At 49.8% G+C, this 14731-nt stretch overlaps 1 protein-coding gene and 1 long non-coding RNA gene across 3 annotated transcripts; one reads left to right on the plus strand and one right to left on the minus strand.

Annotated features, from left to right (window-relative positions):
• Positions 1–126: 126 nt before the first annotated feature.
• LOC116957624 (uncharacterized) lies at positions 127–14443 on the plus strand. Of its 2 annotated transcripts, XM_032979879.2 has the most exons (4): positions 127–199; positions 2283–2348; positions 8442–9338; positions 10017–14443. In XM_032979879.2, exons 2-4 carry the CDS (start codon positions 2321–2323, stop codon positions 11729–11731), a joined length of 2640 nt encoding a protein of 879 aa, XP_032835770.2. In that variant the 5' UTR covers positions 127–199; positions 2283–2320; the 3' UTR covers positions 11732–14443. The 2 variants fall into 2 exon arrangements, with proteins under 2 accessions (XP_032835770.2, XP_032835769.2); XM_032979878.2 differs by lacking the exon at positions 127–199 and having other exon boundaries at positions 2220–2348.
• LOC142907455 (uncharacterized) lies at positions 312–2111 on the minus strand. Its single transcript, XR_012931012.1, has 3 exons — positions 2056–2111; positions 706–2019; positions 312–643 (listed from the first exon to the last, which is right to left on the minus strand). It is a non-coding gene; the product is annotated as an uncharacterized LOC142907455 (long non-coding RNA).
• Positions 14444–14731: the final 288 nt, after the last annotated feature.

The raw sequence follows: 14731 nt of genomic DNA on the forward strand, positions 1-14731 counted from the left end.
CTACACGGGGGAGCTTCGCCTTTGTGTGCGGCTCGCTGCGTCCGAGTGAGACGGCTTAGCCCGCACCAAGCCGCTCCTCGTCGTGACGGGGGAGGGGGAAGCCCAGCCAGGGGGCCCCGCCCCCACGCCCCGACTCTCCACGTGACCCCCACCGGCGCGAGACCCCCCCCCCCACCACTCCACCAGCACGAGACCCCAGGTTCGTAGCGCGAACCACTCGCTACGACCACTCGCTACAACCACACGCTACAACCACTCACTACAACCACTCGCTACAATCACACGCTACAATCACACGCTACAACCACTCGCTACAACCACTCACACTCACTACAACCACTCACTCACTACAACCACTCACTACAATCACTCACTACAACCACACATTCACTACAACCTCTCACTAACTACACCCACACACGCTACAACCACTCACTACAACCACTCACTACAACCACACACTACAACCTCTCACTAACTACACCCACACACACTACAACCACTGACTCACTACAGCCACACACTCCCAAAGCTAAACTACAGCCACACACTATAGCCACTCACTACAACCACTCACTACAACCACACACTCACTACAATCACTCACTACAACCACTCACTACAACCACACACTCACTACAACCTCTCACTAACTACACCCACACACTAACTACACCCACACACACTACAACCACTCACTACAACCACACACTACAACCTCTCACTAACTACACCCACACACACTACAACCACTCACTCACTACAGCCACACACTCCCAAAGCTAAACTACAGCCACACACTATAGCCACTCACTCCAACCACACACTACATCCACACACTCACTACAACCACTCACTACAACCACTCACTCTCTACAACCACTCACTAACTACACCCACATACACTACAACCACTCACTATAGCCACTCACTCACTACAACCACTCACTACAACCACTCACTACAACCACACACTCCCAAAGCTAAACTACAGCCACACACTATAGCCACTCACTACATCCACACACTCACTACATCCACTCACTAACTACATCCACACACACTACAACCACTCACTACAACCACACACTCCCAAAGCTAAACTACAGCCACACACTATAGCCACTCACTACAACCACTCACTACAACCACTCACTACAACCACTCACTAACTACATCCACACACACTACAACCACTCACTCTCTACAACCACTCACTCACTACAACCACTCCCTATCTACATCCACACACACTACAACCACTCACTAACTACATCCACACACACTACAACCGCTCACTACAACCACACACTCCCAAAGCTAAACTACAGCCACACACTATAGCCACTCACTACATCCACACACTCACTACATCCACTCACTAACTACATACACACACACTACAACCACTCACTACAACCACACACTCCCAAAGCTAAACTACAGCCACACACTATAGCCACTCACTACAACCACACACTACAACCACTCACTACAACCACTCACTACAACCACTCACTCACTACAACCACTCACTAACTACATCCACACACACTACAACCACTCACTAACTACATCCACACACTCACTACAACCACTCACTAACTACATCCACACACACTACAACCACTCACTAACTACATCCACACACACTACAACCACTCACTACAACCACACACTCACTACAGCCACACACTCCCAAAGCTAAACTACAGCCACACACTTTAGCCACTCACTACAACCACTCATTCACTACAACCACTCACTACAACCACTCATTCACTACAACCACACACTCACTGCAACCACTCACTACCTACACCCACACTCACTACAACCACTCACTACAACCACTCACTAACTACATCCACACACACTACAACCACTCACTACAACCACACACTACAGCCACACACTCCCAAAGCTAAACTACAGCCACACACTTTAGCCACTCACTACAACCACTCATTCACTACAACCACTCACTACAACCACACACTCACTACAACCACTCACTAACTACACCCACACTCACTACAACCACTCATTCACTACAACCACTCACTAACTACACCCACACACACTACAACCACTCACTACAACCACACACTACAACCACACACTACAACCACACATTACAACCACTCACTACAACCACACACTAACTACATCCACACACTCACTACAACCACTCACTCCAACCACACACTCACTACATCCACACACGCTAGGCTCTCACTCGCTCCGAGACCCACTCACTAACAGGGCTCCTCTTTACCCAGACATTTGCGAACCCTCTCTGCGTCTTTGTGTGGGCGCCATGTCGATGCCACGTGCAACTCGTTCTGGTGAGTCTTCATTTTCAATCTCTCCCAAAACTCTTTGGTTCTTTCGCTAAAGTCTCGGACGCTTGGTGTTGCGCCCGAAACGTCGTGATTTACTTCATTTCTCTACCTACATGACTTCACCGAAAGAAACCACAGAGTATGGATTCCTGCAGTCACGAACGCTTCAAATCAAGATTACTGATTTAAAGCTTTCGTGACTGCAGGGATTCATATTCTTGGTTCTATCGGTAAAGTCACCACCACGTAGAAGGGAAACAATAAAATAATAAAAATGTAAAACGATAAAATTCTCACGACGTTTCGACTGCAACACAAGCAATCATCATCAGGTGTGAAAACCACACCTGATGATGGAAACCGCACCTGATGATGATTGCTTGTGTTGCAGTCGAAACGTCGTGAAAATTTTATTGTTTCAGATTTTTATTATTTCATTGTTTCCCTTCTACGTGGTGACTTTACCGACAGAACCAAGAATATCAAGATTACTCTCCCAAGACGTTATCCGCTAAAAGTGCAGTTTGTAACACTTTTGAGAATTTTGCAACAACACCACGATTAAATGTGACGCCTCCTGTCCCCAGAGATCACCTGGAGAAGATTCCAGGCACGCGTTGACGATGATGGCGAACAATTTGGAAGACTCTTTGACTTTTTGAAGCTACTAACGTTACATTTGTTATCGTGTTACCGTGTATTATTATTATTATTCGTTTATACTGGTAGGAACAAAGTTGTAAATTGAGTGTACCAGCCTGCAATAGATTAATGTGTCCGTCCGTCCGTCCCCTTTCAATACTTTAACGAAGTGAAATCTCGCGCTGTCGGGGTGTAAAATCAGCAATAGACAGCGCAGAGACTTGATATTACGTCTTATTGCACCCAACATTTGGAAGCCACATCATCTCATTTGGGAACTTCGCTTTTGGGGATGTGGCAAATTCACACGCAGCCCACAGCCGAGTACCATTTGCGAGGCGAAGTTCCAAGGCACCGTGACATTACTTTGCCAATCTTCCTACCAGCCCACCCTGCAGGGACCTGTTTTTGCCATTAAAAAAAAACGACATTCTATTTTTTTCAGCACCCTGTATAACGCGCGGCAGTGTTTCTAGAACGCGAATCGGATTTAACGCGATAATATAATCAGAGTTTAGATTTGTAAAGCCCTTCTCAGAGACAGTCGTAATTAAGATGAACGCATTGCTACAATGCGGATGGCGAATTGGATATAACGCGATGATGGAGCGAATGGAACCGTAGCATCATCGGTACCGACAAAGTAATTTTTTTATTTTACCTCTTTGCAGTTGAATATCTTGACGCCTCTATTCATGCCAGAAAGGCCAAAGGGGCCTTCCATAAATGACGTCACGCACCTGTGGTGGGGGGGGGGGGTCAGACATTTGTGACGATGTGTGACGACGGGGGGGTAGGGGAGGGTGTTAGAAATGTAAGTAGTTGCTTGTCTCACACGCACGCAGAATCATCACCGCAATCAGTCACTTGGATCGCACGCACGCAGAATCATCACCGCAATCAGTCACTTGGATCGCACGCACGCAGAATCATCACCACAATCAGTCACTTGGCTCGCACGCACGCAGAATCATCGCCGCAATCAGTCACTTGGCTCGCACGCAGAATCATCACCGCAATCAGTCACTTGGCTGACACGCACGCAGAATCATCACCGCAATCAGTCACTTGGCTCGCACGCACGCAGAATCATCACCGCAATCAGTCACTTGGCTGACACGCACGCAGAATCATCACCGCAATCAGTCACTTGTCTCACACGCACGCAGAATCATCACCGCAATCAGTCACTTGGATCGCACGCACGCAGAATCATCACCGCAATCAGTCACTTGGCTGACACGCACGCAGAATCATCACCGCAATCAGTCACTTGGCTCGCACGCACGCAGAATCATCACCGCAATCAGTCACTTGGATCGCACGCACGCAGAATCATCACCGCAATCAGTCACTTGGCTGACACGCACGCAGAATCATCACCGCAATCAGTCACTTGGATCGCACGCACGCAGAATCATCACCGCAATCAGTCACTTGGCTGACACGCACGCAGAATCATCGCCACAATCAGTCACTTGGATCGCACGCCTACGCAGAATCATCACCGCAATCAGTCACTTGGCTCGCACGCACGCAGAATCATCGCCGCAATCAGTCACTTGGCTCGCACGCACGCAGAATCATCGCCACAATCAGTCACTTGGATCGCACGCCTACGCAGAATCATCACCGCAATCAGTCACTTGGCTCGCACGCACGCAGAATCATCGCCACAATCAGTCACTTGGATCGCACGCCTACGCAGAATCATCACCGCAATTATGGGCCATCCATAAATGACGTCACGCACCTGGGGTGGGGGGGGTTTGAGACGTGTGACGTCACATCAAAATGCGATACTTTAAATAAATATAGACAACACGTTCTACTTAATTAAATAGACTTGTTAATAAATGTTTCCTCCTACAACATCAGAGTGCAGCGCCACATTAAATACGCACTACAATGTGACAATAGTTTAAAGCGATTTGAAGCATGTTTTATTTTCAAAATGGAAATATGGTTTGGGGGGGGGGGGAGAGCTTTGTGACGTCATATTTAAGGGGGGGGGGGTCTGACTTTTTGTGACGATGGGGGGGTCAAAAATCGTCCAAATCGCGTGACGTCATTTATGGACGGACCCCTAAAGCCTCATTATCACTCCATACTTTTTTTTACACATACAGTCTGTTCTCCTCTTTCACGCGGCAATTTTCAAAACGCGAATTGTATATAAGGCGCGATGAATGTAAACAGGGAACGCTTTTATGAGGCGGATGCCAAATTGGATATAACGCGATGGAGCGAACGGAACTACGTCACGCCGCCTGAGTAGGAATAAGCGGCGGTCGTAACGGCTACTGCCTCGGCGTAGCATCATCATCGTCGTCGTCGTCGCATAGCAAGGCGTTGGGATGCTGCTGGATGCTGCTTCTAGATGCTACCCACCACGCACCTCGGTCTTTATCCGGCCCCGCGTCGCGCAACTCACGCGCGTTATCGCGGACTGTGCTTTACCCCCCCCCCCCCCCCCCCCATATTATTTCTTATAACGCGACTTTTCCATAATGCGGTGTTCTAACTCAACACAGTGGGCTTATCATCATCATCACGTGAAACTTTACAGCAGGCAAATACTCTAAATGCGCGACGTTGGTTGTAAATGTGGAGGGGAAAACCGGAGGACCCGGAGAGAAATCCACGCGACCACGGGGAGAGAGGGAGATATAAGCAAACTCCAAATAGACAACAGGCGTCAGGGTCGGGATCAAACCCACGACCTCCTGCATACCAGGCGAGGTAGTCAAAAGCAGCGGAGCGGCTTTTGGCTAGCCATCAGATGCTACATACACAACAGTATATACTACACCACTGTACACTGCACTATACTATAGGCTACTATACACTATACTACTGTACACAACTATACACCACACCTTTAGCTAGCCATCGAACAAAAACGGTCACCGCATTGCGCGGCGGTTTCATTTATACTTCTGCGGCCGTCTGGAACGATCTGCCTTCCGATATTAGGAAGCCACTGGGAGATATGGAACTTTAAAATCATCATCATCTAGATTTACAAACTAACTTATTTAGAACTGCTTCTTGTTTTTGTGTTTAGTTTGTTGTCCTTCCTCCGCACCTCCGCTTAGGATGGTTGGCTATGTACGGCGGTGCGAAAGAGGTTCACCATACGTACATACAAACTACTACACACGACACTGCTATATACTAAAGACTACACGATATACTACACTAGTATACACTACACTACTAAACACTACACCACTATACTACATTGAAAAATAATGTCTGAAGAACAGCTTTTTGTGTTTAATTTGTTGTCCTTCCCCCGCACACTCCGATTGGCTATGGTTGGCTATGTACAGTGTGAAAGAAGTTCAACATACACACACACATACGCTCAGCGGTAGGGACAGACGAACCCATGCTCAAACCCGTGCTCTCACCCACGCTGGAACCCATGAACCCAGTGCGGGCTATGGGTTAGCGCCAAGGGTTGTGGTTACAAGAACGGGTTTGAGCATGAAACCCCTGTGCTTGATGCGACTTCGGATGAGTCCTATGATCAGTTTAACACATATACAAGCACAGAGACAATTTCAACCGAGAAGATGGATTCTATCTTAGCAATCATTGGAAAGATTTGATAAACCATTTTAGGTCTTAATTGATTGTTCACGCTTACAGTGGCTTTCAGACAGCATACATTATAAAATTTCGTCTCCCCCCTCCTCTTTTCAGAATATAGATGGACTAGTCCTGGGTAAACTGCCAAATCGCTGCAAGTGGTGCTAACGGTTTTTTTATAAATAAATAAATGCGCCGTTTAAAAATAAAAATACATTTATGCAAACCAACACACCTGAAGACGACCGTTTGAGTTATGGTCGAAACGTCGTGAGAATGTTTTATTGTTTTATATATATATATTTCATTATTTTGTTGTTTCCCTTCAACGTGACTTTACCGAAAAAAACTAAGAATACAGTTTAACACAGTTTAACACGGCTTTCGTGACCAGTATTATCCATGAGAGGTTTTTGGGTTAGAATCGCGTAAATATACAAAAGTGTCGTTAAACCCACCGCTACCACCCGACACAGCCAATTAGTAAGGTTTATCACGTAAACAAAACGTGACAATTTGTTGCTAGTTTACAATTGTAGGTGTTGCGGGTTTATTCTCCGACACACCGGTGTGCTGTTCGTAAGTCGAATTGTTCGTTAGTGCAACTTTACTCCTGGCGATTCCAAACGTGTTGTACGGCGTGGACACTAAACACGGGGGAATGGCTTTAAAAGTTGGAAAATCTTCCTTAGATTTAGATGCCACTGCTTCTTCACGTTCTGCAGATGTAGATGCCACCACCGCCGTCTATTGCGTGCAAGTTGAACTAACGGCTCTCGGTCCGTGCAGGCAACTAGACATAAGGACAGGTTTGTTCGTATCTCTGAAAGTTTGTAAGTCGAATGTTCGTAAGTAGAGGAGTCCCTGTACTTGGGTGGCAAGGCGTTTTTCATATGGGGGTGGAAGCATGGCCTGGAGGTCTGTGGGGCAGTGATTGGTGTACTTTTTATAGTTCCCAAGCTCACCCCCCACGACGCCCACCACCATTTCTATTCCCTCTTCATATTCTCATTGCACGGCTATCACTCATTAACACCATTAATTCAATCCATTCATCATAATTTCCTGTCAGAATAATAATTATTCTCTGTATGGCTATCACTCATTAACCCCATTCATTCAATCCATTCATCATCATCATCATTTCCTGTCAGAATAATTATAATTATATGGCTATCACTCATTAACCCCATTCATTTGATCCATGCATCATAATTGACTGTCAGAATAATAATTATTCATTAACCCCATTTATTCAGAATAATAATTATTCTCTATATGGCTATCACTTATTCAACCTCAACCATTCGATCCATTCATCATCATCATCATCAGCCACTGTCATCAATTTAACTTTCACCGAATTCACGCATCATCAGAGATTTACACACCACATTGCTTCCTCTCAACCATTTTATTCATCGCATCTCCCACCACCGTCACACGCACACACGCGTTCTTACACCATTCTTAATTCTCTCTGCAAAGCGCCTTTGATCAAGGCGCTGTATAAATTTACGTTAAGATGAGATATGATCACTCCGATTTGTCATCTTAGCTGTGGGAGACTTTTGGATTTACTCTCCAACACACAACTGGTTAGTGCTGTACGAGTAACTAATTGTCCACGTTTTGATTACGTGACAAACCTTACTAATTGGCTGTGTCGGGTGGTGGCGGGTTTAACAATACACATTTATATTAATGCGATCTAACCACAAAAAATAAACCTGTTGTGGATTTCATCTGGGTAGCTTACATAACTAAAGTTTTAAATTAAATATCATTAGTAAAATATTTATTGTGACAGTAAATAATAAACATTGTCATATTTTTTTTCCGGATTTTTCTTCTTAGCTGCGGGAGGGGAGGCTTTGCTCGGTCGACGGGGCCCTCTGGTGCAAGGGGAGGAGCTTTGGACGAGAGGGGAGGAGGTTCGGATGAGAGGGGAGGAGCTTTGGACGAGAAGGGAGGGGTTTCGGGCCGATGGAGAGGACATCAGCTCTGGTGGAGGGGAGGTCCTCTTGGTCCAAATTAAAGCAGAGGACCTTCCTGTTAAAGGGGAGGACCCCCACATCAAATTGGAGGACACCTGGGGTGGCGGAGGAGGAGGAGGAGGTGAGCCGCAGAATGGCAATGGCGACCTTCGGGCGAAAGCGGACGACCTTGGCACTCGCCGGGACGGCGACGCGTGGCCGAGCGGCGAGGACCCTCGCACGCCGAGAGACGGCGCGGCGTCTCCCGGCGGTGACCTCGGCGTCAAGCAGGAGGACGTCCGGGCCGATGGGGATGCCCTTGGTGGGAAAGTTTCGGAGCTCCCGGTGGAAACGAGGCGACCGCCGGAGCAGCTTCGCATCAAAAAGGAGGAGGAGGACCTCCTCGAGGCTGACGCAGTGAATACCGCGGTCGGTGGCGAGGAGCCGCCCGTTAAGCAGGAGGTCCTCGTGAGCGGTGGAAACGAGCCGCGCGTTAAGCAGGAGGACCTCCGCGTTGACATCCGTATCGACGGACGCAGCCCTCGGACGACGGGGCAGGCTCCGGGCACGAAGGTGGAGGATGTTTGTACAGAGGGGGAGCAGCGTCTCGACGGCAGCGTGTTGGACCTCCCCCGGGTTAAAGAGGAGGGCGTTCAAATCAAAAGGGAGGACCTTCGAGACGACGGTGGAGAGGACCTGCGGGCCGGAGGTTCAGTTGCGAGGCCGGCGTTCCCAGACGTGGTGGAGGTGGAGGTGATGATGGAGCACGTGGATGAAGGTAGGTAGGGAGGTAGGTAGGGAGGGAGAGAGAGAGGAGGGAGTGAGGGAGACAGGGAGAGGAGGGAGGGAGGGAGAGGAGCGAGGGAGCGGAGGGATAGGAGGGAGGAGACGGGGGAGGGAGGTTTGCAGGAGGGGGAGTGGAGGGGTGGAGGGAGCTTTCTCCCCCTGTATCTCTGGATCACCAGGGAGGGAACGAGTCTGGCACAGAGGCTGTTGGGCACAGCTCTTAAAATCGACGTTCCATTTGCGGCCTCCTAGCAGCTGGAATGGAGTGGCTTTTGGTTTGGGTTGACCCAAAATTCAACTGTAAACCGATTATGTTTGGGCTAGTTTCAAGACGGACTTAAAACAGTTGGGTTTTGGCTATCCGGTTGAAGCAATCGGTTTTTATATCCAATTCGATATGGACAATACAATTACTAGTTTTAACCAGGAGTGGTTACGGATCACAAAATCTAAGCGGTTATTTGAAACAAATTAAGTTGTAACTTAATGTGCCCCATGCTTAATTTGTGTTTTCGATGATTGGCCTTCGAAAAAAAATATCTGGCCATTTCTCTTGCCCAGGGTGCGTGATGCACCCCAGGTTAAGAAGAACCACTGGCTCTTTTGAGATAGCTCGCTCGCACGTCACTGATGTCACAACGACGCCGCCCGGCTTCTGCTTTGCCACCAGAGTCGGACGGAGCGGGTGAGACGGCCGAACAGGGAAGGCACCGCTGCTCCGTGTGCGCCAGGGAGTTCAGCCGGAAGCGTGGGCTCCAGGTCCACACGTGGCAACACTCGAGCCACCGCCGCCACCGTAAGAAGGCCCTGCACTGCGACCTCTGCGCGTACAGCACGAGGCTCAAGAGCGACCTGGAGAGGCACCTGCGGACCCACCATGACGACGATGAGGAGGAGGATGAGGAGGAGAGTTCGGCGAACTGGGAGCCGTCGGCGCTATCGGCCGCCTCGAGACGCACGGCACCAAGTGGACCCGTCCCTCGTAACCGCCGTGCGATACGTGCTGCAGCGGAGAGTGGGCCCATCCCTAATAACCGCCGTGCGACACGTGCCGAAGCGGAGAGTGGACCCGTCCCTAATAACCGCCGTGCGACACGTGCCGAAGCGGAGAGTGAACCCGTCCCTAATAACCGCCGTGCGACACACTCGAGCCTCCGCCGCCACCGTAAGAAGGCCCTGCAGTGCGACCTCTGCGCGTACAGAACGAGGCTCAAGAGCGACCTGGAGAGGCACCTGTGGACCCACCTTGATGACGATGAGGATGATGATGAGGAGGAGGAGGAGGATGAGGAGAGTTCGGCGAACTGGGAGCCGTCGGCGCTATCGGCCGCCTCGAGACGCACGGCACCAAGCGGACCCGTCCCTCGTAACCGCCGTGCGACACGTGCTGCAGCGGAGAGTGGGCCCGCCCCTAATAACCGCCGTGCGACACGTGCCGAAGCGGAGAGTCGGCCCGCCTCTACTGACCGCCGGAGGAAAGCCGCCACAGCAGCAGCAGGAGGCGAGTCCGTCTCGAATAACCGCCGGACGAGACGCGCACCGAAGAAGACGACGACGACGACGACGACGACGACGACGGAGGAGGAGGAGGAGAAGAATCTGCCCCAGGCGCGCGAAGGGACGGATAACGGACGAGGCCCCGCGGAGGCGCCCCGCCGGGCGAGGCTCCACGATTGCCCCGCGTGCGGCAAGGCGTTCTCGCGCGCCGCCCACCTGCGGCGCCACTCGCGCGTCCACGCGACCTCGCGCCCGCACGTCTGCCCCGAGTGCGGCAAGGCGTTCGCCCACGCCGACGACCTGTCGGCGCACGCCCGGGTCCACGCGGCCGACCCCGGCGGGCACCCAAACGCGTGCGCCCGCTGCGGCGCCCGCTTCCGCCTGCCCTCGCACCTCCTCGCGCACGAGCGGACGCACACGGGCGAGCGGCCGTTCGCGTGCGCCCGCTGCGGCAGGGCGTTCGCCCACGCCTCCACCCTCCGGCGGCACGAGCGGGCGCACGCAGGCGAGCGACCGCACCGCTGTGACACGTGCGGGGCGCTGTTCTCGCGCGAGTCCCACCTGCGGCGGCACCGCGGACGGAGGCACGCGCGCGGCAGGGAACGCCACGCGTGCGCGCTCTGCCCCACCGCCGCGTTCTACTCGGAGGCGGCGCTGGCCAGACACGAGGGGCGCCACCTGCGCAAGGGGGGGGCGGCTGGAGGAGCGAGAGGAGGGTGGGGGGGGGAGGAGGGGTTACTGCGAAGCCGTCGGAGCGTCGGAGCGGCCGCGGAGGCGGAGGAGTGGGCGCGGAGGAGCCGGCAACGACGACGCGGGAACGGGAGTGGCGCCCGGGACGCTCGCTGTGGCCGGGAAGTGACCGCTCCCTTTCCTCGCGCACCCCGCTGACGGAGGCGAGAAGCTGGCGTGAAACGACCGGACCGGCGGCGGCCGACTGTCCCTCAACCTTCGTGTGCATCCCGTTCCATTGTAATGCGTAATGTACTGTATGCGTGTTAAATGTCCCTTTCGCACCGCCGTACGTAGCTGACCATAGCTAATTGGAGGTGTTGGGGGGGGGGGGGGAAGGAAAACAAGCGAAACGCAGCAACAAAAAGCAGTTCTCAAGGAATCTATTTGTCAGTTTAGATGATGGTTTAAAAGTTGTGTCGTGTTGGATATATAGGCCTTTTTCCAAAATTGATATTAATAATAATTATTTTGCCGATAATTTTTTTTAAAATTAATAATCGATAAATAAATAAATACCCCCAAACTTACGACCTCACAAAGCACCAGGCAGCTGGAGGTCGTAAAAGGCCATAAATACTAAACTCCGGGGCAAAGGGGGGATACAGACCTCCCCCCCCTCCCCTCACACACAACAGGCAGCCAGGATTTACATTATGAGACCTCCTTTGCCAGAAACAAGATATAGGAATAGGTTTTACCCTTTTAACTGGCACAAAAACTGACACCTTTATTCAAGGCATCATGTTTGCAATAACCACAACACAAGCAGTCAGAATGCAAACAAAAAAAGACAACTCTGATAATAATATGCACTGTCCTTGACTTTGATTGGTCCACACCCGAGACAGCTTTTCTTAGAGCCTAGTCTCTAAGACGCCAAAAGGCGTACAACTCAAAAACAGCGCCACTATCAGAGTATTGAGGGCTCGGGGTGAGCATTTACATTATGGGACCTCCTTTGCCAGTAACAAAATAAGGTGTCAGTTTTTGTGCCAGTTAAAAGGGTAAAACCTATTCCTATATCTTGTTTCTGGCAAAGGAGGTCTCATAATGTAAATGCTCACCCCGAGCCCTCAATACTCTGATAGTGCGCTGTTTTTGAGTTGTACGCCTTTTGGCATCTTCTGGTCCAACACCAGTGGAGACTAGGCTCTTAAGAAAAGCCGTCTCGGGTGTGGACCAATCAAATTCAAGGACAGTGCCAATATTATCAGAGTTGTCTTTTTTTTGTTTGAATTCTGACTGCTTGTGTTGTGGTTATTGCAAACATGATGCCTTGAATAAAGGTGTCAGTTTTTGTTGTGCCAGTTAAAAGGGGTAAAACCTATTCCTATAGGCAGCCAGGAGACAAACAATAAAAAGTAATAAACCAAATCAAAGAGAAAAAAAGAGGGGGGGGAATTTACTAACGAAGCTCTAGGAAAATTCCAGCCTTCAAAGACTCCATCTTGGAACTCCATCTTGGAACTCCCAGACAATCAGACGCCACGCACAGGCGAGTTCTAAAAACATTTGTCCCCTTTGTTGCTACTAATGCAACGGTTAAAGTTCAGAACTTAGCAACAAATGAGTCGACATCATAAAGAATCCACACACTCACTAATAAAAACCAAACTACAATCTACGTAGCGGGTTATTACTTCACATACATAACATTAACACTGACGTTATTCACTTTAAATTACATTACATCTTGCCGTTACTTGACCTTACAAAAACCAAGGAATATGAATTCCAACAGTCAAGAAACTTACCTCTTGAACTCAGGACATCAAAAATAAAATTAAAATAAAGAATAACTCAAGCATAACAGCACCGATCCCCAGATACAGACGGGGGCACGAAAATTAATAAACCCTAGGAAGTGCGTCGTGATGACGGTGTTAAATCACAAATCTTGGAAAACATAAACCAAACAATATTTGTACAGTGTTAAACCGAGAGCCAGCCGGAGGAAATGAGGCGGAATAGGTCAAACTTACACAACCAAGATAAATGTGTCCCATAGAGAAAGACAGCCTCCCGGCCGCCTTTGTCTTCCCGCAGCACGGGAGAGAAAAGAATTTAACGCCAGAGCGAGGGAAATTACTCTTTATCCCAGGGGCCATCTGTGCCCACGGATGTGCGGTGACTTAATAAATGACACACACACACGGACACGTACGCCCACACCCACAACACCAGAGTGAGATCAAAGAAAGATCCGATCCGTTGTGAGAAGGAGCACCAAGGAGGAAAGGGGAGGGGGGGGGAATTCCTCAAAGCCTCGCAGCTTCCCAAAGAGCGAAAACCGGGAAAACAAGTTTTAGTTAACAGAAATACAAAAAAACCAGACTACAATCCACATAGCGGGCCACACATAACATTAACGCTAACGTTATCCACCTTAAATTACATTACATCTTGCCGTTACATGACCTTACAAAAACCAAGGAATATGAATTCCAACAGTCAAGAAACGTACCTATTAAACTCAGGACATCCAAAAATCAAATAAATAACTCAAGCATTACAGCACCGATCCCCGGATACAGACGGGGGGGGGACGAAAATTAATAAACCCTAGGAAATGCGTCGTGATGACAATCGCAGGTCTTAGGAAACGGACCACATGATATTTGTGCAGTATTAAACCGAGGGCCAGCCAGAGAGAAATGGAGCCTCCCGGCCGTCTTTGTCTTCCCGCAGCACGTGATAAGAATTTGCATACGCAGGCAGAGAGCAATCTCTTAAAAATAAAAAAAAATAAAACACCACGATGGGAACACTACTACGACACACCTTGAGTCACGTGCAAAATCATAACTGCAAGTGGTACGGTTTCAAACTACGAGGTAAAATAAATGTTTCAACTTCAAAGCCTCAACACACCCGTTGTGCGAGTCTAAAAATGTCACACCAAAGGAAGAGGAGGGGGGCAGAGGACTCGACCGGAGGGGACACCCCCACTCCTTCCAGATTAATTGGTACAGAGGGCGAGACATAAGGAAGCACGCGGGGACATCTGAAGCATCCGCTTCCTTTTGATGATGGGATGGCTTGAGTAAAGCGACAGGGGACCATGCCTTGATGAAACTAATATTACCTCAATAAATGACGCACACGGACACACGACAATCCATCCCCCCCCCCACCACACAGAGCGAGATCAAAGAG

The sequence above is a fragment of the Petromyzon marinus genome, chromosome 79, assembly GCF_048934315.1.
Source record: "Petromyzon marinus isolate PM22_M1 ecotype Great Lakes invasive population chromosome 79, UKy_Petmar_22M1.pri1.0, whole genome shotgun sequence".
Classification (NCBI taxonomy): Eukaryota; Metazoa; Chordata; class Hyperoartia; order Petromyzontiformes; family Petromyzontidae; genus Petromyzon; species Petromyzon marinus.

Excerpts from the sequence above, each read along its gene's own strand:
- LOC116957624 (XM_032979879.2), top strand. The coding sequence starts at position 2,321 with ATGTCGATGCCACGTGCAACTCGTTCTG. Across the intron at positions 2,349-8,441 it reads GCCACGTGCAACTCGTTCTG|CTGCGGGAGGGGAGGCTTTG; the intron begins GTGAGTCTTCAT and ends TTTTCTTCTTAG. Across the intron at positions 9,339-10,016 it reads GATGGAGCACGTGGATGAAG|AGTCGGACGGAGCGGGTGAG; the intron begins GTAGGTAGGGAG and ends CTTTGCCACCAG.